Source organism: Mercenaria mercenaria, chromosome 11 (assembly GCF_021730395.1).
Source record: "Mercenaria mercenaria strain notata chromosome 11, MADL_Memer_1, whole genome shotgun sequence".
NCBI classification, from domain to species: domain Eukaryota; kingdom Metazoa; phylum Mollusca; class Bivalvia; order Venerida; family Veneridae; genus Mercenaria; species Mercenaria mercenaria.
Window position 1 is genome coordinate 5,039,117 of NC_069371.1, and position 26,608 is coordinate 5,065,724.

General features: G+C 35.5%; 1 protein-coding gene across 2 annotated transcripts; it reads left to right on the top strand.

Annotated features, from left to right (window-relative positions):
- Positions 1-1,108: 1,108 nt before the first annotated feature.
- LOC123531603 (solute carrier family 23 member 1-like) lies at positions 1,109-26,069 on the top strand. 2 transcript variants are annotated; one of them, XM_053518438.1, is made up of 12 exons: positions 1,109-1,893; positions 4,408-4,565; positions 5,259-5,362; positions 5,683-5,771; positions 6,470-6,651; positions 8,376-8,496; positions 9,847-10,003; positions 18,351-18,604; positions 19,613-19,742; positions 21,925-22,068; positions 23,289-23,384; positions 24,924-26,069. In XM_053518438.1, exons 1-12 carry the CDS (start codon positions 1,750-1,752, stop codon positions 25,211-25,213), a joined length of 1,869 nt encoding a protein of 622 aa, XP_053374413.1. In that variant the 5' UTR covers positions 1,109-1,749; the 3' UTR covers positions 25,214-26,069. The 2 variants fall into 2 exon arrangements, with proteins under 2 accessions (XP_053374413.1, XP_053374414.1); XM_053518439.1 differs by lacking the exon at positions 4,408-4,565 and having other exon boundaries at positions 1,776-1,893.
- Positions 26,070-26,608: the final 539 nt, after the last annotated feature.

The following is a 26,608-nucleotide window of genomic DNA, read 5'->3' on the forward strand; positions in this document are numbered from 1 at the left end:
TCCAGCTTATAGACGGTTCAGCATTATTGGCAAAGTACAGCCAAGGCATCGGGGATATACCTATATAGTTGAATGCTACATGTGATAGCATATAGGCGCGGAGTCAGGGCAATCGTATAGAGTTGCAACTTCAATTAAGCGGACAGAGGCTGAGCATCTATGCGATAGGACTCGTATGTTGTTGATTCAAAGACATTGTCTGACGGGAACTTCAACAAAATGACCAGTCAAGTATAGAGTCTCCAGCATATAGGAGTTTGAGCTATTGAAGATTGTTTGTTCGAAACATTTAGTGATTTGCCTGATTCCTGAAATTGTCTAGCTTATAATTGAATTAATTTACGAATCGTTGGTACAAGAATCATTTAGAAAATTCTATATACGAGATATTTGGTCTCACCAGCTTTACGTTTTAACAAAGGACATTCTGTTTCGTTTGTCAGCTAGTATAAGACATAGTCACCTTACGGATAGGACCCATTTCATTGTTCAAGATACTAAAGGCGTAGTCATATAATCCGTATCCTGACAATGTGTTTTATAAATCACAAGTTCATTAGTTTTGAGTAAGACGTTGATCTTGTGTTTCGTTTGACAAGATCAATGTATGATTACAATGTATGATTAGGTTGCTAATAAAGACAATAATATATGGTAATCATTTTATTACACGTATTCTATATTATATTTTGTCATATATGTTTATGAAACAAAGAATTTACAAAAATAGACTTCATATAAAACTCGTCTGAAAATTTATCATAACAGTGTGTGGTTTGTAAAACGCATGGTTTTGTATTTTCAATAATATTTATTTCATTAGTCATTGATATTATCACGCATTAAGGATATTATTATGCAATGAATTGTAAACCCTCTCCGCACATCAACTTCAATTGCATGTAGATCTATATGTTGTACACTGTCTTGCCATGTATCATGTATTGTATGTCCTCATGGGCCATTTGGCCTAATGGAATATTGAAAATAAACTGTCAAACGTATCCCGTTACCTCGGTATATTGTACCCTCGTACGAGTGTAGATAACTCAGTAAACACTTAAGGGACCTCGAAGTTATGTTGTGGAGCTCGTTAACGTCGGTGTGGAGGGAGTGTAAAACCACCATGAACGTCAATTTTGTTTGTTAGTTGCTATTTATTTATTTATTTTTTCAAAAACGGTATATTTATATTACGCGTTATTTTGTAAATGGAGTATTTTTGTGATGATTGATATGTAGGTTTGAAAGTCATGTAGACATAAAGATTTGCATATCTAAATTTGATATCAAATCTATTTATCTCAACTTTTGACAAAATTAATGTTATGTGAAATGTGGCTGACGTGAACTTTCTAAGTCCACTTGAATGTTTATCATTTCTTCATTCATCTGTTTCGTAAAGACTTAAATTACCTTATCACCGAAAAGTGTAGTGAATACGTTTGAAACAATTTTGACATTCAATATATGTACGGATGTTTTGATACTCGGTGAAGCAATAAATATCAACAATAATTGTGAGTTAACATTAAAAGGATGTCACTCCCAAAGAAATTACTGGAGCGATAAATGAATACAAATTATAACCCGCTGAATAAACTTAACAATTTTGCTGAAGATTATGCTTTACATTTAGACTGTAACTGTACTGATACTTGTAGTCAAGTAAAAACATTGTTTTACACTTAAAGTGATAAACAACAAATATTTCAAATAGTAGTTTTAGGCAAATAAGTCTTTATAGTAATGGATGGAGATACCGTTGACAGGAAGGATACTGTTGAAGCAGGTGGAGAAACCAGAAGAGACGGGGGAACTGCCAGGAGTGTTGTGTTATACAGTGTAGAAGATACACCGCCATGGTATCTTTGCATACTTCTTGGATTTCAGGTAAAATCTATATTAGAACAATAAAAGTATAATAAACAAGAGAAATAAACTAAGATATAAATCTTAATACGCTATTGCGTACCTAAAGATAAACAAACAGTCTTTGCCTGTAAGGAGAAAAAGACACTTGATGATTTTCCTTCAGCTGCTGTTGTTTTGTCTTCCATCAGTGTCGTGTTTTTTTCTTTATTCTTATTTTTTATATTCCAAATATAAAACAGAGATCAGTCGACTTATTTTATTGTACCATTAAGATAGTTATACTTTGTTAGTGTTTCGTAAAATGGGCATACCCTAGGCTGAAACATTAAACAGCACCAAAAACTCGTATTACCGTATCAGTTGATTCAATGTTTTATGAGTATGAAAAATGTGCATGCTAATTTCTTCTGTTTTATAACGCATTTCTATTGTATTACTCAGTTTTAATGAACTTCTTTACATAATTATGTGTATTTGTTTTATATACTGCATTACTCGCTTTCAGTTACTTACTAATGCTATTACATTACTCCTTCTACAAATCACCAATCAATAGATTGTGAATGTATGACTGGTCTATATTCAACGCATGTTAACTGTGGTATTTTAAGTGAAAAAGAAAAACGAGAATTTAATTTTGATGTTATAATAAAATACATATTGAATAACTTGTCGGTCAAAAAGTGTATATTTGAACTATATAAGAGATAAAAAATCTTTCTTGTCTAGCGCACTTGAACAAGGTGAAAATTTATCTTTCGCATTCATCAGTTGTGCAGGAAGTTTGATATGGTATCCATGGAATGCACAGTACATACACGTTTCATCAGAGTAAAATTTACAAATTTTGTTCCCGACCATTCGAAAAATATGTTGAGCTACTGCAGTCAGCAATGCATTGGCGTCGGTGTCTGCGTCTGCGTCCCGTGGGTTTGGTTACATTTCGTATGTAGTCTGGTGTCTCACTAACTATTTTTGTGGGAATGGAAATTTCACACACTTATTCACTATGACGAATTGACTGGCACTGCAGAAGTTCCATAACTCTATTCTTTTACAAAATTATGCCCCTTTCACTTAGCAATATCAGCTATATCTTTTGACTATAGTTTCTTTTTGTTGCGAGCCTACTTTGCGATGCACTTTGCTTCCGGTAAATATACCCTGACCTTTTATTTTTGTATGTAAGCTGATATCGCCGTCCTCACTAATGGAAATAGGTGGAGACTTCACACACTTGTCCACTGTGATAGGATGGCGTGAATTTTACAGGTTCTGTAATTCTGTGATGCATTTTTAAAACATTATGCCACTTTTCCTTGACTTTTATACTCATTAAATTAACTTTCTTTAGTGACGAGGCTGTTGAATGATCGAGCGTTGCTGTCCTTCGGCAGCTCTTGTTCTATTAAAAGATTTGTGATGAGAAACTAATTTAAAATAACCATGAGTGGTGTAAAATACAATTTTAAATACGAAACATAAAGGAATATGTGGGACAGTTGGGGGTCCGTATTCATTGATATTTAGTCTGGTACATAAAATGTTTAAAATTCCAGTTGCTGTAAATTTCCTTTACAAGTGTGTTAAACTGTTGAAAATGTCCCGATCTTTTTGAAATATAGGCGCTAAGTCAGTTGTGTTTGAGCAAACTTAGAGCAAACTTGCGTGGATTAATACGGACCCAGGAAAACTTGATAAAAAAAAATGCCAAGCATGCCAAGTATACAAAAGGGAGCTAGCTAGTCCCCTTGCACCGCCTTACACATATTTATAAAGTGTGTTGCTTCCACTTAAGTTTTATCAAAAGTATCCTTTTACCATTTGCTTTTTGTCCCTGCATTAGCATAATTCATTCAGAAAGTTTGAATAACATGTAATGTATAAACTTGGTCAAACAATAATAGTTTAGCAATTTAGATCATACATCTAGAACAAGTAGAGTTTTTGAAACCTGCGTTGACATAAGATAAGACAGGGTTTCTCTATTAACAAATTTCACTTCCTCCGTATGCGACATTCGGATGTTCTCCGTTTCTTACGAAAAGTCACGTGTGCGTTGAGCTATATTAACGTCCGAGTATTGCCGAATTTCTTAACATATGTGCCATTACAGGTCCACTACCTAAACCGTATTCTAACTTATAACATATTGACAGACTTGTCCGGGCTGGCGAATTTATAAGAGTTCATTCATTCTTTGACACCTTTCTGTTTGACTAGGGAAAACAAACCAGTTTCCCTTAAACGGTTGTTCAAAACCGTTACATAAGTAACAGATTTCCTCCAGAAAATTGATTGAATATACAACGTGGGGTGGGGTGGGGAGGTGGGTGGGGAATCAAGTATATCATTCAATCCTGACGTTTTTACTACATGATTTTTTTCCTTTCTTTAAGTTGGCACTTTCGCGGGATTCTCAGAACTATTGTTGTTGTTTTTTTCAACTTTGAGTATAACATATTAATGACTTTAAAAAGAACATCAACAATAAGTGTACACGTGAAGATGATATATTTCGACATTTTCCAGCATTACTTGACGGCGGTTGGAGCAATAATCTCTGTCCCAATACTGCTCAGTGGATATTTTTGCATGGATAAAGATACAGTAGGAATTAGCGAATTAATTGGAACTATTTTCTTTGTATCTGGTATCGCTACACTGCTGCAGACGACATTCGGAGTCAGGTAATAGATGTGTACAAAAATCAACACTCTAGTAACTAATATATGTACAAATTTGTCTTGAAAAACTAAGTCTAACAAGACCCGTTTTTATTTATATCAGAATGGCTGAGACTGTGAGTTACTATGCAACGAAACCATTGTTCGAACGTAACAATTATTATGGCGTAGCGTCAAACGTCATAGTGGCGCGTTACAAAAGAAAACCATACAAAACAGGCAAACACGTCGTAGAAGGACGTATGTAATATTCCTTGATAACGTGTAAAAATGGAAGTAATATATCCCAAACAGTGATTTTCTGTTGTATAAAGTCATTGTTTTGTCGTTCAGATGCGTATTATTGTATTTTTCCCTCGTACCTGAACCAATGATTTTATTCAACGATATACCACTATTTAGGATATATTATTTCTTAAGCAAAATAAAGACACATCCTTGAACTATTTTCTTTAAAGCATTTTGACATCCATTGAAAACATCATTTCGTCGTCCTTAAAGGGCATCATTATACCCAAAACAAATCTCTTTCAAGAAGTTGTCTGAATCAAGCTATGCAGAAAATGAACAGAAATACATAATCATATTTTGAAATAATATTTTTGCGTACACATAAGTGATCCTCTACATTAAAAGATGAAAGTATATAGGACTGACAGTTTTGTAATTGAAACTGAATGTAATTAAATTTTGCAGGTTACCTATCGTTCAAGGTGGGACGTTCACGTTTGTAACACCAACGATAGCCATCATGCTTCAGCCTCAGTGGGAGTGTCCATATACTGTGGCAAGAGATCAAAGTAAAAGTTCACGTTTGCAATTTTTACATTTATAATACATGCCCAGCGGCAATGGCACGTGCAGTGTTGAGTTTTAAGTCTATAAAATACTATAATTTCTGCTGGTTACTAGTGAACATGTAGATACATCATCAAAATGCAATTGCAAGCAAAAGTCTTGATGTTCGTGCCTGCAATCTCCCATGTCAGCCCATTAGTTAAAATCAGAATACTTGTGCAAAATATTTATCAATGTTCAACACTTCATTCCTTACATAGCACTTTTAAACTAAATTTTATCATTGTTATGAACGTCCCAGACAACATTCATTCTGTTATAGATGGGACAGACGTCAATTTTACAGCTCTCGGTTTACCGGATATAGGCAGTGACGAACACAGAGAAATGTGGATGAAAAGAATAAGAGAGGTACAAATGTATATATCTATTACCTATATCGCGTTCGTTTTTAAACGCGAAAGCTTAACATTTTTTCAAGTTCCGTAAAAGTGCAAAAATAACTCGAAAGTATAATTTTGCCTGAAAATTTTCGCATTTTCTGCGTAGTAAGTTACTGCGAAAACACGAAAATGCAAAGTTTAAATTTAGCTCATACCCAGTATCTATCCGATATAAAATGGCACCTGATCGAAAAAAGTTTTTAATCAATTAGGTGACGTAGAATGCAGTGATTATATTCTTATTGTTTATATTCGGAGGAAACCATCATACTGTTAATATATAGGTGGTCCGGTGGTCTAGTGGTAACACGCTTGACAGTCAATCCAGAGGTCCGGGGTTCGAATCTCGATCAAGGCACTGGAAATTTATAAGATGCTCTTCCACCTAACTAAGAGGCCAGTACTGGTTCTTCCGATTAAAGACGACTTCGCGTGCATCGGTGCTACACACCGGGCACGTTAAAGAACCGGACTGTCTATGCGTAAAGAGTTATGTTAGCCGGACAGGCCTTATCTAAAAGGATTTCTCTCTCGTTCTGTTCTGAGGGCTCCTCTGTGACTGCCTTTGCGCTATGTAAAGCGCCTTTGAAAAAGGGAGCTAAATAAATCTGATATGATATATATAAAAGCATGTACATATACTAGCATCTGTGGTGCATATTTCAGATTCAGGGTGCTATCATGGTGGCCTCTATTTTTCAAGTTGTTATTGGTTTTAGTGGCATAATGGGCTTCTTACTCCGCTTCATCGGCCCACTAGCAATAACACCAACCATTGCACTCATAGGAATATCCTTATTTGAGGCTGGGTCTTCATTCGCCTCGCAGCAATGGTGGATTGCTCTCACGTAAGTGAACGTATTTTATGCTTTCTACCAATTCTTCATTTTTCTCGCACTGCCGAAATGGTAGACAAATCTCACGTAAGTGAACGTATTTGTGCTTATCCCACCTTCTTATTCCTCCACGTTCCAATTAGACTTTCATGTCAAGTGGTTGCGTTATCCGCACTTAACTGTGCATCGTTCCTCATGAATCTGCCAGTTCCTCGTTCACCTCGCAGAAAACTTATACAAGTAAAATATGTTATCCACGTAAAATATTTCCGTGTTCTACGTGGAATACTATCCTTGTAGTATGTTATCCTCGTAGAATGTCATACAAAAAATGTTTATCCAAGTAGAATGTAATCCAAGTACAATGTTACCAACTTAGAAAGTTACCCAATGTTACCCGTTTAGAATGTTAACCGAGTAAAATGTAATCCACATAGAATGTTACCAACTTAGAAAGTTACCCAGTTACAATTGTATCCATGTAATATATTATCTTAGTAGCATGTTATCTGCGTAGAATGTTACCCATGTAGAATGTTACCCACGTAGAATGTTACCCAAGTGAAATGTAACCCATGTAGAATGTTACCCATGTAGAATGTTACCCACGTACAATGTTACCCATGTAGAATATTACCCACTTAGAATGTTACCCATGTAGAATGTAACCCACGTAGAATGCTAATCACGTACAATGTGACCCGCGTAGAATATTACCAACGTAGAATGTTACCCTTGTAGAATGTTACCCACGTAGTATGTTACCCTTGTAGAATGTTACTATGTAGGATTTTACCCACGTAGAATGTGACCCATGTAGAATGTTAATCACGTAGAATGTTACCCATGAAGAAGGTTAATCACGTAGAATGTTATCCATGTAGAATGTTACCCATGTAGAATGTTAATCACGTAAATGTTACCCGTTTAAAATGTTACTCACATAAAATGTTACCCACGTAGGATGTTACCCACGTAGAATGTTACCCATGTAGAAGGTTAATTACGTAGAATGTTACCTGCATAGAATGTTACCCACGTAGGATGTTACCAATGTAGGATGTCACCCATGTCGAATGTTAATCACGTAGAATGTTATCCATGTAGAAGGTTAATCACATAGAATGTTATCCATGTAAAAGGTTAATCACATAGAATGTTACCCACATAGAATGTTACCTGCATAGAATGTTACCCACGTAGGATGTTACCGATGTAGGATGTCACCTATGTAGAATGTTAATCACGTAGAATGTTATCCATGTAGAAGGTTAATCACATAGAATGTTACCCACATAGAATGTTACCTATGTAGAATGTTACCCATGTAGAAGGTTAATCACGTAGAATATTACCTACGTAGAATGTTACCCGTGTAGGATATTACCCACGTAGGATGTTACCCATGTAAAATGTTAATCACGTACAATGTTACCCATGTAGAAGGTTATTCACGTAGAATGTGACCCAAGTAGAATGTTACCCACGTAGAATGTGACCCATATAGAATGTTACCCACGTAGTATATGACACACGTAGGATATTACCCATATAGAATGTTAATCACGTAGAATGTTACCCACGTAGGATGTTATCTACATAAAATGTTAAGCAAGTAGAACATTTATATTCACGTAGAATGATATCCACGTAGAATAATACACACTTGGATTAAAACACACGTAAATTTAAAACTTTTGTCCAAATTAAGTTCATTTTTATTGTTTTTATTTCAGGACCATGTTTCTGATAACCTTGTGCAGTCAATACATGAGAAACGTCAATGTGCCTTGTTTCAGCGTTGCCAAAGGAAAGGGTTGCACTACGACAAAACTCCCGCTCTTCAGTCTTTTTCCGGTATGTGTTATTTCAATATAGCATTCCCGAAGGATACCATATAGTAATCAAACCGTCTGTCTGTCCCCATTTTTCTTCTCAGAATCATCTATAAAATCTACGCAAGATACTGACTTCAAATTTTGAATGTAGTTATATGGCGACCAGGAGTGCAGTGTGCAATAACCATAACTCCACATCAATAATGCTTAAGTTGTACTCCATTCCATCTATTATTGTACTTGTATGTCAGGAGTCGCAGTAAGATATATGCACGGGATTCACGTCTCACTTTGTATATAGGTAGATTGCAACGGGGAGGAGTGCAGTGCACAATAACAATAACTCTACCATCAGTAACGCTTTAGTTGTACTTCAATCCATCTTTCTTTGTATTTGTATGTCTGGAGTACTATAGGCCTTTTGCTCCTCGGTTAACATGTGAGCCACCCATCGCGCACAAACCTTTCTTAAACCCAAGTGCTTGGTGAGAATCTCGTGAGTTCTTCCCGTGGAAATGCCAAGAAAAGACGCTATTTCGGAGACACCGCGTACCTGGCGTCTTCCCCAATCAGACCTTTTACATTCGCAATGTTCTTTGATGTTACTGCTGTTTTGGGCCTGCCAGGACGAGCCCTGCCTTTAACGACTGCCTGATCATTTTTTAATTTGCTTACACATGTGCCTGTAACATGTATTTTGCTTAGTGTATGTGGCTAAACTGATACAAAACATAATATCTACGAAACGGTACGATAAGTTTTCAACGAATATTGTCAAGATTATCATGTATCATCCGTGTAAAACACCAGTTTTTTGCTAGTAAAACTTCTACGGAAGCGCGCGATTGTCAATATTTTTAGGGTGACGTTCATATAGTAGCTGTTTTCCGCCAGATTTCTTCTGTTACGTACCAGAAGTGCCGTCTGGTTGAAGTCATTAATAATCTACAAGTATATCGACGCTGCTCAACACAATGTCTCATTGTATACGGTATTACAGTCAAGCCTTTGCTAAAAACTACTTGTGAACATATACCGGTCTGATCTGGATCTAAAGAACGCTGTAAACATATACCGGTCTGATCTAGCTCTAAAGAACGCTGTGAACATATACCGGTCTGATCTGGCTCTAAAGAAAGCTGTGAACATATACCGGTTTGATCTGGCTCTAAAGAAAGCTGTGAACATACATCGGTCTGATCTGGCTCTAAAGAAAGCTGTGAACATACATCGGTCTGATCTGGCTCTAAAGAACGCTAAATTTACTAGCGGTATATGCAGTCGTATTTCGTATTTCAATTTTAACATAAAGACGACTTTTTTGTCGCTTCCAATGGCAGGTCTTATAGTTTTTCTGTATTTGTTACAGGTTTTATTTGCCATGATCATATCCTGGATTATTTGTGCTATTCTCACGGCGACTGATGTTCTTCCTGACGACCCTAAACAATGGGGCTACAGCGCCCGTACAGATATACAAAGTGATGTTTTGTCTAAATCAAAATGGTTCCGGTTTCCTTATCCAGGTAAAAAGTTCGGTCTATTTCAGTGCAGTAGACAAAATGATTTTTGACATGAACACAAATCAAATTGTACTGTAGAAATACCTACAGTTAGCTGATTGCTATGGATTCCGTTTTCGAGTTTGTGATTTTTTTTGTATATCATATAACGCTATTTAAACATCAAATACCAAATACATGTAGAGCATTAAGTTGGAAATGATACCTTTTACTAGTTATATGATAGTGTTTCATAACTGTTGATATTTTATGCTTTACTTGTTCCTATGTTTTTAGACTATAAAATCTTTCATGTTTTTTATTAGAAATGTCTGTATGCATGTTTTATGAATATGGATGTAAATACGCTATGTCATGAAAAGTTAAACTTGAAGAAAATATTGTATTATATTATTTATTGTACTGCAAACAGTACAAAGCAATATACAGATTTATCTCACATTAACTAAACAGTTTTTACTGTATTAAATCATAAATTCTAAACATAAGGTAAACAAACATGTATGATAATAAAACGTATATATTTGAAAAAGGACTATTTCAGTAATAATACATGAGCCGTAGGGTTGATTGGTACCATCTCGGGGGATTAACTCTTATAGTGATTTTTGGAAAGGTATACAACCCTGGAGTAAGATAATATATGATAGCAATGTATCGACGGTAGCTTTTGGTGTGATATCATCCTGTTATATACCTACACTTAGATACAAGTTCAGGTGAGCTAAAATATATCCAATGTAGACATACGAATTACGGAACATATGCTATTTAGTTTGAATAATTGATGTATTTGTAACAAGTATTTAAGAACAAATAAATAAAGTATTTCCTTAATTTTCGACATTTTTGGGTTTGCTTCTTTGAATAAATGTTAATTAAAATAATGATTATAAAGAACATCTTAATAGCATGGACAACTATTAAGCATAATTACAGTTCATAATTAGATTTTCTTCAGATAGATGTTAGACATTGAGAAACCATTTCCCCATGCCTTTCCTAAAGAATTCAACATTATGGCTTTCGGAAAGTACAGACTGAATGTTTTTTCCCTACATAAATGCCGTTTGATTATTAGGGCTTTTGTAATTTACGAGACATTTAATATGTTTCCTAAAAACATTTAAGACGATGAAATAGTGTTACACAATGATTAAGAAAAAGCGCATTCTGTAGTTTATCAACAATCTTATTTAACCATTGATTCAATTTGCTTTAAAACAAGATTTCTTTCACGTACACGTTAACATCTAAATTAGTGTAATTTACGTGATTTTATTACCAACATTATAGATATTTTACTCGTACTTATAACCTAATAACCAAGATGTTATGATTCTTCAATACAATTGAAAGTACAGACTGAATAGTGTTTCTTAAAACTATTTTTTCTGCGGTGGAAGGAACTTTTCCATGATGTAATCTCCGTATAAGTTTGTATGTTACCAAAATGTTACAAAACTAAAATTTCAAAAGTGAAGAAAATTATAATATTTTATAATAACTACACATAATTTGTATCATTGAACTAGATATTTACTTGAATTCAGTGGATCACTATCTCATTTCAATAGTTGTGCGAATTTTACGTTACAATAATATGTGTTACCGAAATCAGTATAAATCAATTATGAATGTTCAAGAACATAATTTTACATGCATATATTGTAATACGTTTTAGAATTAGGTTTTAAACAGATAGAAAACAAATAGATACTCATTAGAACACCATGGCTTCATAGGGAAACAATAATTTTTATTTTAAATGTTAGAAATCTTCTGACACTTACTTATTAACAAATGACATTATATTCAACCATAATTATTTGACCCTCAACCGAACGTCAACGACCTGGATGTGCATATAGGAGTCTGGCACATGTTGTGCCCACTATCGTTTGCGTCCAGTCATCTGCACGACGCAATGTATCTACCTGCTTATTCGTTAGTTTATACTAATTTGTTTTAGCTCGATTGTAATGAAAGTTTCAAGCCTGTTGGTATCACTGTCGAGTCCGCTTCCTGGAAAACCAGTACAGTGTCAATAGAAAAGTCATGGTTGTGACCCCAGTGGGACTCGAACCCACGACTCCTGGATTGAGGCGACACTTTATCCACTAGACCACCGCTCCCCTATCTGTTCCTTATGATGAATCTTGAAGTAACCCACCCTTGTGCAGAAAAGCTTTTGAGGGGTCATGGCTTCAGAGTTTCTAGATCAGCCGTACCAGCATCACAGAATACTGTAATAAAATTTACTAAAGAACAGACTATCAACCTTCATGCCAAGAAAACGAAAAGCATCATAAGTTTCAGCAGAAAATGTTCTTCATTCTACAGGTGTTGTTTGACACAGCACATGCGAGCTAAATATGTTGAAGCTACACAACCAAAAGCAGACACGCCTTTAAAAGACAAATCCACACAAAAAGAAGTGGAACCTGCACAGATCAAAGCCGATTATGCGAATGTAAAAAAGTGATGACATCTGTAGAAAATTTTATGTTTCCATTCAAAGCTGAAAAAAATGTGTCTAGACTATTTGTGATATTAGTTGTTGAACGCGCATGATGTAGACGTAGAATTACCTGTGTCCTTGGCAAACTACGGAAACAAAGACAGACAAAGCCAAACTATTATACTACGTTGAAGGAAGTATCGAGCTGCAACAATCATATCATTCTATTGAAAATGTATCTCACATCATTGATGGCGATGCTTTCATAGTAGATTTCGTTGCAGATACATACCTTTTTAAACCAATCTAGTCTGTCGAAAGAAAACGACGTGGAACTGCACCAACACTTCTGTTTTATGGCAAAAAAAAAACAACACAAAATATCCGCAGAATTGAAAATATTTCATGAGCAGTAAAGACACCAAAACTCAATTATGTTCAGACAGCTTAACAGGTGGGACGTCAACATATGTGCCCTGACGACGTTTTGGAGGACGGAGAGTCATTTGTATTTGCAGTATAATGGTCATCCAAATATCGGAACATCAACATGGTTAGGTACGAAATATTTGTCAAGAAGAACGGCAACCAAGACGGCGTTCTTGATAGTTCTGATGGCATAGACATGACCCTAATGCCACCATATCAGACCAGTCAGCTATCAGTTACTTATTCGTTTATTTATATTAATCTACAAAATTTTTAATATACATATTTGCGTTGCTATTGTAAAAAATAGAAAATTTTATTATAATAGACTCAAATTTGATACAATCCCTTAATGATTTTTACATTAAATTAATACTTTTGTAGTTTTATTCATATAAAATTAAACGACCTTGATCTTTTCTTTAAGGTGTATATTTGGTTACATGCCCATGAGAATAGCCTTTATCTTCCTGGTGTTGATAAAAATTGCTGGGACTTTGATGACGAACAACAGTTAGTTTACAACTTGAGTGACAAAAAGATTGTTCCTGATGAACTTGTTGACATATTGTGTAACACTGACATAAACGAAACCAGTGAAACTGATGAAATACATAGAAAATGTGGTTTATTGAAAACAAAGAATAACTTGACATGATATACAAAGACAATGACTGAAAATAATAAAAGCAGCATATTACCGATTATGGTAACATATTGTAAAATAAATTACACTTTTCCATTCAATTAATTAACATGACATTTGATATCTAATTGAGTTTATTGATTAGTTAAAATGTTTCTTTTCTAATACTAAATAACAACTACTTTATCATGTTTATATGAAATATTATGAGAATCTTGATTTTATGGTAACGTATTTTACTGTATAAAAGTGCCATTTGTTATTATTCAGCATAAAAAATGTTTACTGTTTAAGCATAAGAACATTGATACAGAAGTACAGAAGCACCTTTTAGACAGATCAGATAGTAAAACATCATGTTTAAACAACATTTTTTGGGGTTTTGCGTCTACACGTGTATTGTCACGTAAATTACAATAACAACAAGGTTACTTAGATATTAAAAACTAATTATAATGGCCTGCGAATAACTGTCTAATTTTAGATTTAACATATCAAAACTAGTTCAGAAATTGCTTTGATTTAACGATATTCATACTTTTCTGTTCCATATCATTTATAGAAGTTTTAATCAATTTCAGACAAGTAGGTAACGCACATTAATAGGCCGTAAATAACAACCGCCCCAACAGCCAGTGGAAGACAACTTGGTTTTGTGATATGTAGAATTCTACTGCCTTATACTCTATGTATTTAAACATGTCATATTAGTTCAAGAATGAGCAAAACACATTTCTAACTGCATATTATGAAACAATATTTGTGTTCTTTAATTATGTTTAAGCACTGGTCTATGTGTGTCTGTAATTGCAATCACTAAATGCTAAAGAGATAAAGTTCAACAACAGTTCTATAAAGTATATAAAATACATAAACTGAGCTGTTTGTCTATCAACTTCCAAGCAACTAAAGTCAAAAATAAGAGAGAACCATTAGTTTGAAATAGAAAGTCTTCGTATGTATAACGGAAGTTTGATGAAAGTCTATTTTGGGATGGGGTTACTGTACGGCTAATAACTCACAAAAAGCTACCACCACTGCAATGCTATCACATAGTTTCTGAATTGTCAGATGTTTACCCATCCAAAAATAGCATTGAACTTTAATCCCCTCGGATGGTACCGCTGGCCAAAATTACAGGGTCTGGCTCATGGACTATAAGTTTAAATAAAATAAGCTAAACATTTTAGAAATATTACAATGACAACTCTAGTCATCAACAGATATAGGCAAGTAAAGTAACCATCTGTTGTGACAGTACCAATACTCTTGTGCCGTTTAGCTCAACTGAGCACGAAGCTCAGAGATTTTCAGGCTCTTTCTTGGGTTTGTTGGATGCCCGTCCGTTCGTCCGTCCGTCATCCACAATTTCTTGATAAAGCATCTCCTACTGAAAAAATCAACTTCCACCAAACCTCAAAGGAATATTACTTTGGTGGTACCCTTCTAGATTGCTTCTGATATAGGTCATCTTTGTAGTATTCTAGTTGATATGGCAACTAAAAGAAACATTTATAAACGCTGATCCGAACTTGAAATAATTTCAAACTGTGGTAATTGACAAATCCTTTCATATCATTCTGCTTCGTAAAAAAAGCATTGGTCGCTAGCGGGGCTAATTCTCTGTGTGTGACTGTATGGAAAACTTAAACAGCATGACCCTCTTCCAATTCCTTCAGGTCATATCAATTTGTTGAAGATCATTTTCTTTGTATAGTTATATGGAAAGCTTAAAAATATCAGCTGAAACTGCTGGCCCGAATTCGAAATAATTTGACAGATATTTTTACATGACCCTCAACCAAAAGTGATCAGTTTGGTAAAAATTGTAAAAGCGATCTAGGAACAGCATGACCCTATTATATAATGGTATGCCATGAGATTTGCTTCATTTTGGCAGTAGTAGTAGTAAGCAATCAAAGCACTGAGAGGACTGATGTGGGCAGCGGTTGACAGCTTCTGGTAATGGGCATGAACAGTTAGCTTAAGTTTGGTGATTCTAGTTAAACTACTTTTGATTAATAAGCATTTTCAACCTTTCTTTTACCAAATCAAGGGGTAAACTCTGCTTTTACTCTGTCAAAGGGGATAAAATAATATATGAGCAAAGCTCATGTGCTTTTTGAAAATTTTGTGAGGTTTGGTTAATTTTGTTCAAAATCTTTTTTGAATTATAAGCATTTTTTTAACAAATCAATGAGAAACACCCTGCTTTTACTGGAACAAGGGGAATAACAGTAAATGTGAGCAAAGGTCATGGACTAATTGAAAATTATGTGATGTTTGGAGATTCTAGTTATAACAAGAGCTTGTAGAACACTTGCATGAATTAAATGACGAGGAACAGAAAGTATTTGGTCACTGCCTACTGGACATTTAACGTATTGACCTTAAATCAATAATCATGGGTCATTTACCAGTCTTAAATGACCTCCGTATCAAATGTGATATTAGACCAAAGCATAATCTAGTTTTCTGGCAAAAAAGTTCTATTGTCAATGTGATATTGACCTTTGACCTACTGAACTCAAAATCAATAGGGGTCATTTGCTGGTCATGACAAATCTCCCGATCTTTATGATCCTAGGCCCAAGCGTTCTCCAGTTATCATCCGGAAACTGATTTGTCCACAGACCGACCAACATCCATCATCAAACATTAATATTTTCAATATACCCCTCCTCCTTCGAATGAGGGCAATTAATGTTCAAATTAGAAGATGCCCACGTCTCCCTAGTCCCCCATGCATAGTCGTAATATGCAAGAAGTCAATAGAGGATAGGAGCGAAAGACAAAGATACACTAACGTTTGGCTGCAATAGAGATCATCTACTTGGTATGCCCAATCACCCTATGAAGTTACAAGATTCTGGGTCAAATGGTTCTCAAGTAAACCGTTTTCCATGTTCAGGCCCCTGTGACCTTGATATTTGATCAAGTGAGTCAAACATCAACAGGGGTCATCTACTCTGTATGTCCAATCACCCTATGAAGTTTCAACATTCTGGGTCAAGTGATTCTCATTATTATTGATCCAGAAAGAGTTTTTCCATCTTAATGCCTCTGTGACCTTTCCCTTAAGTCAAGTGACCCCAGAACATTAAGGGTCATCGACTTTGTAATTCCTATCGTGGTTGAAGGTTCTGGGTCAAATGATTCTAACGTTATTGGTTGGAAACTGTTTTCAAAGTTCTGGTTCCTGTGACCTTAACTTTTGATCAAGTGATTCAAAAATCAATAGGAGTCATCTACTCTACATGTCCAATCATCCTATGAAGTTTTAACATTCTTAGTCAAGTAGTCCTCAAGTTATTGATCAGAAACGGGTTTCCATGTTCAGGCCCCTGTGACACTGACAGGTGATTTTTTTTTCAAATGAGATCGCTATCAATCATTTTTCAGCCGTATATTAATATAATATAACTCATAATCATGACAATATGCATGTTTTAGTGTTGTTATATTTTCTGGTCCTTTGGGATCATGGAGTCCATTCAACATATGTGTAATAGAGTTCTGCTTAAGCCGGTGCTAGGGGGCGTAAGAGGTGTTGCACATTTTATTACCTCTCATGAACAGACTCAATCAAACCAAGTCTGCTATTATTATTCTTCTTGTTTGCATTCTATGCTTCCAAAGGATCTTTTTACGAATTTTATTTTCAAATCAAAATACTGAAAATTGAATTTTTTCTTACTTAGTTTGAATGATCTCAAATGACTTCACTGCAGTCTTCCGAATCCTGCTATTGTATAATTATCCGAGAAGAAATCGTACGCCAGAACGTGAATACTTGGGGACGAAAACACAGCAAATCTACCGGCGATTAAAAGGCGAATTTGTTAAAAATAATGTTTCTTTCGAATTAGTTATACCCTTTAATGATACGTCAATCACAAACACCGGCTGGAATGTAATATTAAATCAAATTGAAGTGCATACGTTCGTATTTTCGGGAAACAAGTACGAATTTTTCGCCCCCTCCGTTACGGCTGCAATTATTTCCCTAAGTCGTGCAAATAAAAATTATTTACGTAAATATTATGAAAGGATCGTATCTTTCTCTATAAAAAATAAATAGGATAATACCTCTTCTGTTGATTCCATGCAATATATCTTTCCATAAACCAATTTCTATGCTACAATTAAAGTTCAACGGATACACGGGTGCAATTTTATCCGAAAATAGAACGCACGCCGTGCTAGACAGATGTTTTCTGATCATTTGACCAAAACAAGCTCTTTGGTGTTGTTATTAATAATAAAATTTCGATTAACTTTTCTAGCAGGAACTGGGTTTTAATTTAAAACGTTTACAAAAGACGCCACTTGGTTTTAATACCGATTATAGATCTACGCGGATGGTGCTGAAGTACATTATTATTTTTGTAGGTTATTTATAGTTTATTTTGGGTCACATGAAGAATTGTTTTGGTCATGTAATCAAAGCAAGCATGCTCATTTTCATACGCGTTATTTTTGTTATAAAATATAGATTACGACAAATTTGTACTTAAGCAGTGCTTTTTTTGATAAAGTTGAATTTCAGAAGCTTTCTGTAAGTTAAACAGACTTGAATTACGTAAAATTTATGGAGGACATGGAACTACTTGTTCTTCGGTTTCGGATAAGCGTTTTGACCGTAAATTTGTGGTATGGTAAATCTGTGGTCACACTTCGCTGCCCACAAAAACAAAATCTGTGTACACTTTATCCATTTATAGGAAATCACGGTTATTGATATTTGACAGGAATCGGTCAATACATTCAAAGCGTTATCACACGCCTTTTACTTTATTCCTTCTCGATTTCAGGACAATGGGGCCTACCAACAGTTAGCACTGCAAGCGTGTTCGGTATGCTTGCCGGTGTGCTTGCGTCTATGATAGAATCTGTTGGTGACTATTACGCATGCGCGAGACTATCAGGGGCTCCACCTCCACCGACTCATGCTATAAATAGAGGAATCGGAGTAGAAGGAATCGGGTGTATTTTAGCAGGAGCTTGGGGCTCGGGAAACGGAACAACGTCATACAGCGAAAATATCGGTGCAATAGGGATAACAAAGGTCTGCCTGCTTGAGCTTTACATACACATAATATAGATATACATTCTTCCTCACAAATCTTCAAAATTAGAAGAAAATGATAAAAATCTGAGAAATTACAACAACTGTTGCCTCAGAATCAATAATGCATATAGGATTAAGTTTATGGTCAAAGGGAGACAACTCTGTAGAAAGTAAATGAAGTAATATACAAAATTATTGAGCTTATTTTGACATTATGTGATGGCGCGTTTGTCTTTTATCAGCCGTGATATTTTGTGACCGGACATAAGTTAAAAATCATTCAAGGTATTGAATTTTATAGGTTGTGATAAAACGATATGAGGAGCACATACACAGGTTTGACAGGTCAAAGGTTAAGACTGCAGAATGAATAAGGTATCTACTTGAGACTTGACAAAGCTCGTCACCGTCACAAGGCAATCCTAACCTTTGCCTCCTCGCCATCCGCTCCGTCCCAAACCCCAAGCCTAGATGAATGACTTAATTTTCCATTATGTGTTTAACTGACTGATCAAATTAAAATTTATTTAGCTTTGAAACAATATTATAGCTTCGTCCTCATAGTGTTGCTGGGCCTCATTTAATCTAAATTTCGGGCGTATATTGCGTCACTTTGCAGAGCATTTGTTTTGTTCAGGTCTGGTGCCATAAATAAACCCTTAACACATGGAGTTAAAAAGATACAGTAACGATTAGCCCATGCTACTTTCCTTATATAACACGTAGCAATTACTTTTGCTACGGCAACAAAGATATCCAGTATTTTGGTATGTTCGTTTTTTTCATTGACTCTGTTATTACTTGTTATCATTTCTTGTTCTTTTGCATCAGTATTACTTTATGGCAGAATTCCGCTTTTAAATCCGTTCTAGGGGCCTGAGATGTGTCGCACTTTTCATTCCTCTCATAAACAGACCCGATCAAAGTAGGTCTACCATTGTTTTTGCTTCACTGCATTCTAAGCACCCAACGGATCTTTTAGACTCATTTTTTTTCTTGTTGTAGGTTGGCAGTGTGCGTGTCGTCCAGGTTGGTGGTATAGTCATGCTTATACTGGGATGTCTCGGCAAATTCGGCGCACTTTTTGCCACGATCCCCGGCCCTGTTATAGGGGGAATGTTCATGATCACCTTTGGTAACTTCTTTTGATAAATCTGTTGTTACTTTGACTTATGTGTAAGTTCGATAAACGTTTTCTGAATGTAAAAAAATTGGTAGCATTTTCTACTTCAGCTGATTTCTTAACTCCTTTTCGAAGCAGTGTGATATTATCGAGTTTGCGTAGCCGTATATCATCCAATTTTACAACGATTCATAACTCTGATATTTATAATCTCCCCTAGTTTATTACAGTTTTTGCAATGGTAAGTTATGTGTCCGTCGAATATTTACAGTAAGTATGAAGAATAATGATGATACTAATCCCAAATGATAACGTGATTCCCGCCGAAACGCGAGGACGAGTCTAATTCATGATAACTGATGAAATAACAATTCATAATGCTTGCACATTACTTGACAAGCAAATATTAGTATTTCTTTCATTTTGAATATCTACTAAGTATATGACAGCATAGCTCAGTTGGGTAAAATGCAGACACCAATTTGATATAAGGAAATCGTTTTGTGGGTTCGAATCCTCAGGAGGATTTTTTTTTCAGATTTTTTTTTGTTTTTCCTATTCGTTTACATTTTTGCTTCCGTATTTTTGTTTCTTTTTTTGATGGTTAGTATTTGTATATACGTCTTTATATAACACAATAGTATGTTCATTATTTGCATGGCTTAAGTGCATTCATTTAATCAATATACCGGTAATCTTAGATATCTAATAAACTATTCTGATCCGCCATATCGCCTTTAGATACCTTTCGGTCATGTTGTCACAGAGCTCATGAAGGAATATTAATTGCTATGCAAGAGTGAAATAAAAATGAAATGTCCATACTGAGTTTCGAACCCACACGGCAAAAGATCTGCTGAACATGGACAGTATGCTTTACCACTGAGCTAATTTGTAATTGGTGCAAAATCTAGAAATATTTAGATTGTAACATGTTTGAAAAATGTTGAATTCCCTATGTTCCATTTTAATCTATTTATAGTCATGTTTGTAAATATCAAGTTATCGTTGGGATATGCCCCAACGATAACTTGATATTTACAAACATGACTATAAATAGATTAAAATGGAACATAGGGAATTCAACATTTTCCTAACACGTTACAATCTAAATATTTCCAGGTTTTGTAGCAGTTACGAATTAGCTCAGTGGTAAAGCATACAGTCCATGTACAACAGATCTTTTGCCGTGTGGGTTCGAAACTTAGCATCCACATTTATTTTATTTTTTTAATTTTTATTTCTCTTTTGCATAAAAATTAAGATTCCTTCATGAGCTCTGTGACAATACGAAGAGAGGTATCTAAAGGCGGTATGGTAGAATAGAATAGTTTATTACATAACAAAGATGATATTGATTAAATGCATGCACTAAGCCATGCAAATAATGAACATATAAGTGTGTTATATCAAGACATATATAGAAATACAAGTAAGCCCACGGGCAGAATATCGAGCCCACCAGCACTTTTGACCTCTAAGTGCGACCTTGACCTTGGACCTAGGGACCTGCTTCTTACACACGAACATACACCGAAATTGGTGTGGCGACTATATCGAGCTCACCGCAAGCGCGCTCGACAACAAACCATCAAAGAAAGAAACAAAAATACGGAAGCGAAAATGAAAACGAATAGGAAAAACAAAAAAAAAATCTGAAAAAAAAACAACCCTGGTGAGGATTCGAACCCACAAAACGATCTGCTTCCACCCAATTATTGTCTGCATTTTACCCAACTGAGCTATGTTGCCATATAGTTAGTGGATATTTAAAATGAAAGAAATACTAATAATTGCGTGTCAAGTAATGTGCAAGCATTATGAATGGTTATTTCATCAGTTATCATGAATTAGACTCGCCCTCGCGTTTCGGCGGGAATCACGTTATCATTGGGGATTAGTAGTAACTGTTGCGGACTTTCGTATTTACAGAATGTAGACTTGGAGTGGCCCGGAAAGTGTTTTTCAAGGTTCATTAGGTAGTGGACACGTAATTACCGTTCGATTTCGGGATTCTCCTTAGGTGATTTCGGGATTCTCCGGTTTTTAGGAAACCCATAAAACATAAAGGACCGAAGCAAGCCAAAGTAACAAACTACAATATGAAAACGCACTGAAATTGCAGATTGTCATTACGATTCCACAACCTTTAAGATTAAAACAGCTGTAAAGATCTTTTTTTTATATTTCGCAGGAATGGTAACTGCTGTGGGTTTATCCAACTTACAGTATGTAGATTTAAACTCGTCTAGGAATATATTCATCCTGGGTGTATCAATATTCTTTGGATTCAGTATGCCTGCCTGGCTGGCCGCTAACCCAACGTCTATTGACACAGGTAATTGATTTTAAGTCATACCGACGCCATTTAGGCCATGTTGCGATGTTCCAGCTGTAAACAAGAAAAGTTGGAAGAATACCAGTGTGGTACTGTTTTCTATATCTGGATAGAACCGCCGCCTTTCTGCAAACCAGCTGGATGGCTTTATCACATGGCGAGTCATTCATTGCTCAAACCCACAGAAGTGATGGGCAACGGGTTTTCAGCCAGTGACCTCAACCATTCGAATAAGCAGGCCACTGTCTTGCACAGCCATACTAATTTTTAGCTCGTTAATTCGAAGAATATGAGAAATGTCATTGTACTCGTTCTTGCGTCCATGTCGCCGTTGCATTCAGTCAAAGTTATGTGACAAGCTTCTCAACTTCATGATAACTTCCTAACTACTGTCTCTGTTATCACCAAACTACAAATAAAGATTGCTAATGGTAAATGACAGGGATATTATTACAGTCAGATATCTTAAAAGTCAAGGGCAATGTTTCTGGAGTCAGATATTGTATTAGTGCTGATTAAAGTTTTGTGCTAAGCTTCTCAGTTATTATATTTCCTTAACTACCTTCCTTATGATCGTCAAACATCTTAATGTTTCTAATTACCTGTATCTCTCATACCCAGCTTCTAAACCCTACCATCTTCTCTATCCCATGCCCACACATTACAACCATTCCCTTCCCCGTCCCCCATTTTTTCATTTCTCTCAGTAACTTATATATTGCATTGTTTCTTAGATTCCCTCATACCCCCATCTTTCCACAAAAAATATCTCTTTTTCAATTTCTCACACTTTCTTATATCAGATATCGTTTCTTAGTACCACTCACTTCCCACTCCACCTTTCCATTTTTTTTTACATTTTGCATTTGTATTTCATACGGTTTATTTCCTATCCCCTATTACCCTTACTTCCTATCCCCTGTTACCCTTACTTCCCATCCCCTGTTACCTTTACTTCCTATCCCCTATTACCCTTACTTCCACTCCCTTTATTCTGAATCATGTAATAACTTATCTGTTATACATTATACCTATACCAGATTTATTTTGCGCCCTTTTCATGATAAACACTTTCAAAGGTGCTTTATATAGCGTAATACCTCATATTGATTCTTAGTATCCCCATACACACAAACCACTCCCCCTGCGCCCACCCCCTCCCCCACTCCAACAGACTTCTACCTTTCACCTTTTACCTTTTTTATTTGTTTGTGTTTCAGGGAATGATATAGTAGACCAGATACTGTCTGTCTTATTGAGCACAAGTATGTTTGTTGGCGGAGCTTTGGGCTTCATTCTAGATAATACAATACCAGGTATAAACATAGTTTGATCGTATGTAATATAATAATTATGTTGTTTTTTTTATCATATTGTCGGGAACACATTTGTTCAGCGCAGGCCGGAATCTAAGATAATTCTGAAATTTTCTTTAATTTATCAACGGCTAAGGTCCGTGCAAACTCTCGAAAACAGCCACATATTGATCCCATAAACCAACTATCGTATGCTTGTAAGTCAGAGCATCCGGTGGTATACGCCAGTTCTTTTTTCTCAAATTCATTTTAACCCTTATCATGCTGGACACGAATGATTTTGCCTTTGCGGCCAGTGTAGATCATGGTCAGCCTGCACATCAGTGCAGTCTGATCATGATCTGCACTGTTCGCCATTCAGTTAGTATCTCTTTGGTATCACCCCTTTTAACAGTTAATGGAACTGCCCAAATTGAAAGATGGACAATTTCATTATAGAAATTTAGCAGTTCCAGATCTGTTTACTGCCCCTGTAATAAAAATGGAGTGGCGCATATAGTACTACCATTTTCTGTGTGTGCGTGAATGCGTGTGTATGTTTGTATGTGCAAATAACTTTGTTGCGCAATGTCATAGTTTCAAAATACCTTGACACAAATAACCATCATAAAAAAGAGCCCTCTTTCAACCTCAGATTTAATTCGCTGTTTTTCACCAAAATTGGAGCGGAACGCATTTTGGTAGTCACAAACCAAAATTCGGCCGAGTTTTGGTAGTCAGTACCAACATGCGTTACATTCAACGCAATTTGGTAATTTACAAAAATGTAGTACCAAAATGCGTCGGATATGTACATATCCAACGCAAAACGGTATTAATACGTAATGATCTCATGATTTACAAAAAGAATATTTTGTGACGAATGGACGATATTATTTCAAAGAGCGTCATGATGGATCTTAGTCGCTCATCCGACATTGACTTTTTGACCTTGAAAATATAACGGCCCTAGAGATTCAGTCAAGCAGGAGCATTGGAACACACGTTAGAGAGGTCAGTGCAACTCTAACTTTGACATACAACGAGAGGTTTTGAAGTATTGCATAGGAAGCGTCGTTTGAGCCCCCTTTCACACGCTCAGGAATTTACATTTTCGTTGTTTTTATCCGAAAACTATATCTCGGGAGGGGAACTCCGAACCCCCTCCTCTACGATATTTAAAGGAGACGATCCCTCCTTTTATCGCTCTATTTTGTGCGTAATGTAAAAATGAGCTCAGACCCTAATGTAGAAAAAAAAACTACCAAAATACGTTCCATTCCATGACCCTCAACACATCATTTGTCGCTACCAAAACTCGGCCGAATTTTGGCAGTGACTACCAAAATGCGTTGCTACCATTTTGAGGTGTAACAATAGCATGGATATTAAATGACTGCACAAGTAATTGCGTAAAAGCAAGACGATGTGTCGCATTAAAACCCATACCCTCTACCTTAAAGGTCAGTGTCACAGAGGTCAAAGATTAAGGTCATTGTTCTTCTCTTTCTGCAATATTGTCGTTTGACACAACTGTGTTCTTAATCTATAAACATTCAGGTACGGACGAGGAAAGGGGAATCAAGAAATGGAGAAAATTAACATTAGAGGACGAAGAATCTACAGGAGGCTCTAGAATGCATATTTATGACTTGCCGTTAATACAAAACTATCTGGATAACGTTCAAATATTCAAATATATACCTTTTTGTCCAGCATTTATGAGAAAATCACATAACACGAGGCAAGCACCGTACGATGGTAACGAGAAACGGACAGACGGAAATGAAAAGCATGGGGTGGAAAATCCTGCTGTAGAAGTTGAGGAGGATTACAATACAAGAGTTTGAACTTTTTGTGCTTAAAATGTGGCTTTTGTGATACTGAGTGTTGAATTTTCGTTTAAGAATCTCTAATGAATGTGCGTCCCACTTAATTTTTTTCTAACAGAAAATCCTAATCAGGACAATTTCAGTTTTATCATATTTGTCACAATTTGCTTCAGCTTGCACTGTTATTATAAAAAAGGCAGTCAATCGCATTTTAAGCTATATTTTATGATGTTTTTCACTTTTGATGTATTTTGTTAACGATTTATTAAGAAATAAGAAGACCCATTACATAGAGTTAAGTCTGTATTAGAATTCTATTTCGATTTTAATAAAACTTTGTTATTTCCACCTATCTCTTTAATATGAACGTATTTAAAAAATGTGTATTTCTTTTTATTTCAATACAATTTATAGTTCAACATTTGCATTTGATAGATATTAGGATAGTTCGACAATTTGAACCGAAAGGCAAGTTTTAAAACTACGTGTGGCTTCTCAATTTGTTTATTTGCAATTCATGTTGGTTGAGCAACCCAGGTCAAACTTTTATTTCTTGTAAATCATAGCTAAATATAGACTTTTAATGGCAATATTTATATAAATACAAAAGCTTAAAGCCGAGTCGTGTTTTAAATGAAAAAATCTTATTGAATCTATTATCGTAATAAAGAGAAGGTTATTTCGTTACGAGAATAACGAAAAAAGATCTCGTAATTACGAGAAAATGTAGGTGACCCCTATTGTTTTATTATTATTATTATTATATTATTATTATATACAACATTTATATAGCACTCTTTTCATATAAAAATACGTTCAAAAGTGCTTTACATAAAAACACTTATATAATGTTCAATAAAAAATGGCAATTGAACTATTATAGTAACTATTATATTATAGTTTTGGCGGTCAAAAGTCAAAGTTAAAGGTCAAGCTCACACAGGCTTGAACACTGAAAACGGATCAGTAACTCGAGAACCATTTGTTATAGAACCTGCAAACATCACTGGCTCATTGGTCTTGTTAAGTAGATCGACTGTGGGGACAATATGTCAAAGGTCAAGGTCAGAGGGGCCTAAACTTAGAAGATGATTCCCATCAAAAACTGAAGAAGCTTTGACCTAGAAACTTCATAGAGACATTGATCTTGATCCGAAAATGGCCCTGTTGATTTTGAGAGTTGTAGGGGCATGGACACTAGAAATAGTTCCCGCACATTAATTCAGAACCTTTTAAAGTAGAAACTTGAAACATCATTGGTCACAATTGTTGTTGAGGTCAAAGGTTAATGTCATACGGTCCTGTACGTAGTCATCAATAACTTGAGACAACCAGGTCGCACGTTCAGTCAGGATTAATAAATTATTGTATTTCATCTATACAACATGAAAATAAGCAGTCGGACCATTACAA

Bases quoted from the DNA above. Each gene is read 5' to 3' on its own strand.
- LOC123531603 (XM_053518438.1), top strand. From the start codon at position 1,750: ATGGATGGAGATACCGTTGACAGGAAGGATACTGTTGAAGCAGGTGGA. The intron at 5,772-6,469 runs GTACAAATGTAT...TGCATATTTCAG, and splicing joins GGATGAAAAGAATAAGAGAG to ATTCAGGGTGCTATCATGGT. The intron at 10,004-18,350 runs GTAAAAAGTTCG...TCTCGATTTCAG, and splicing joins GTTCCGGTTTCCTTATCCAG to GACAATGGGGCCTACCAACA.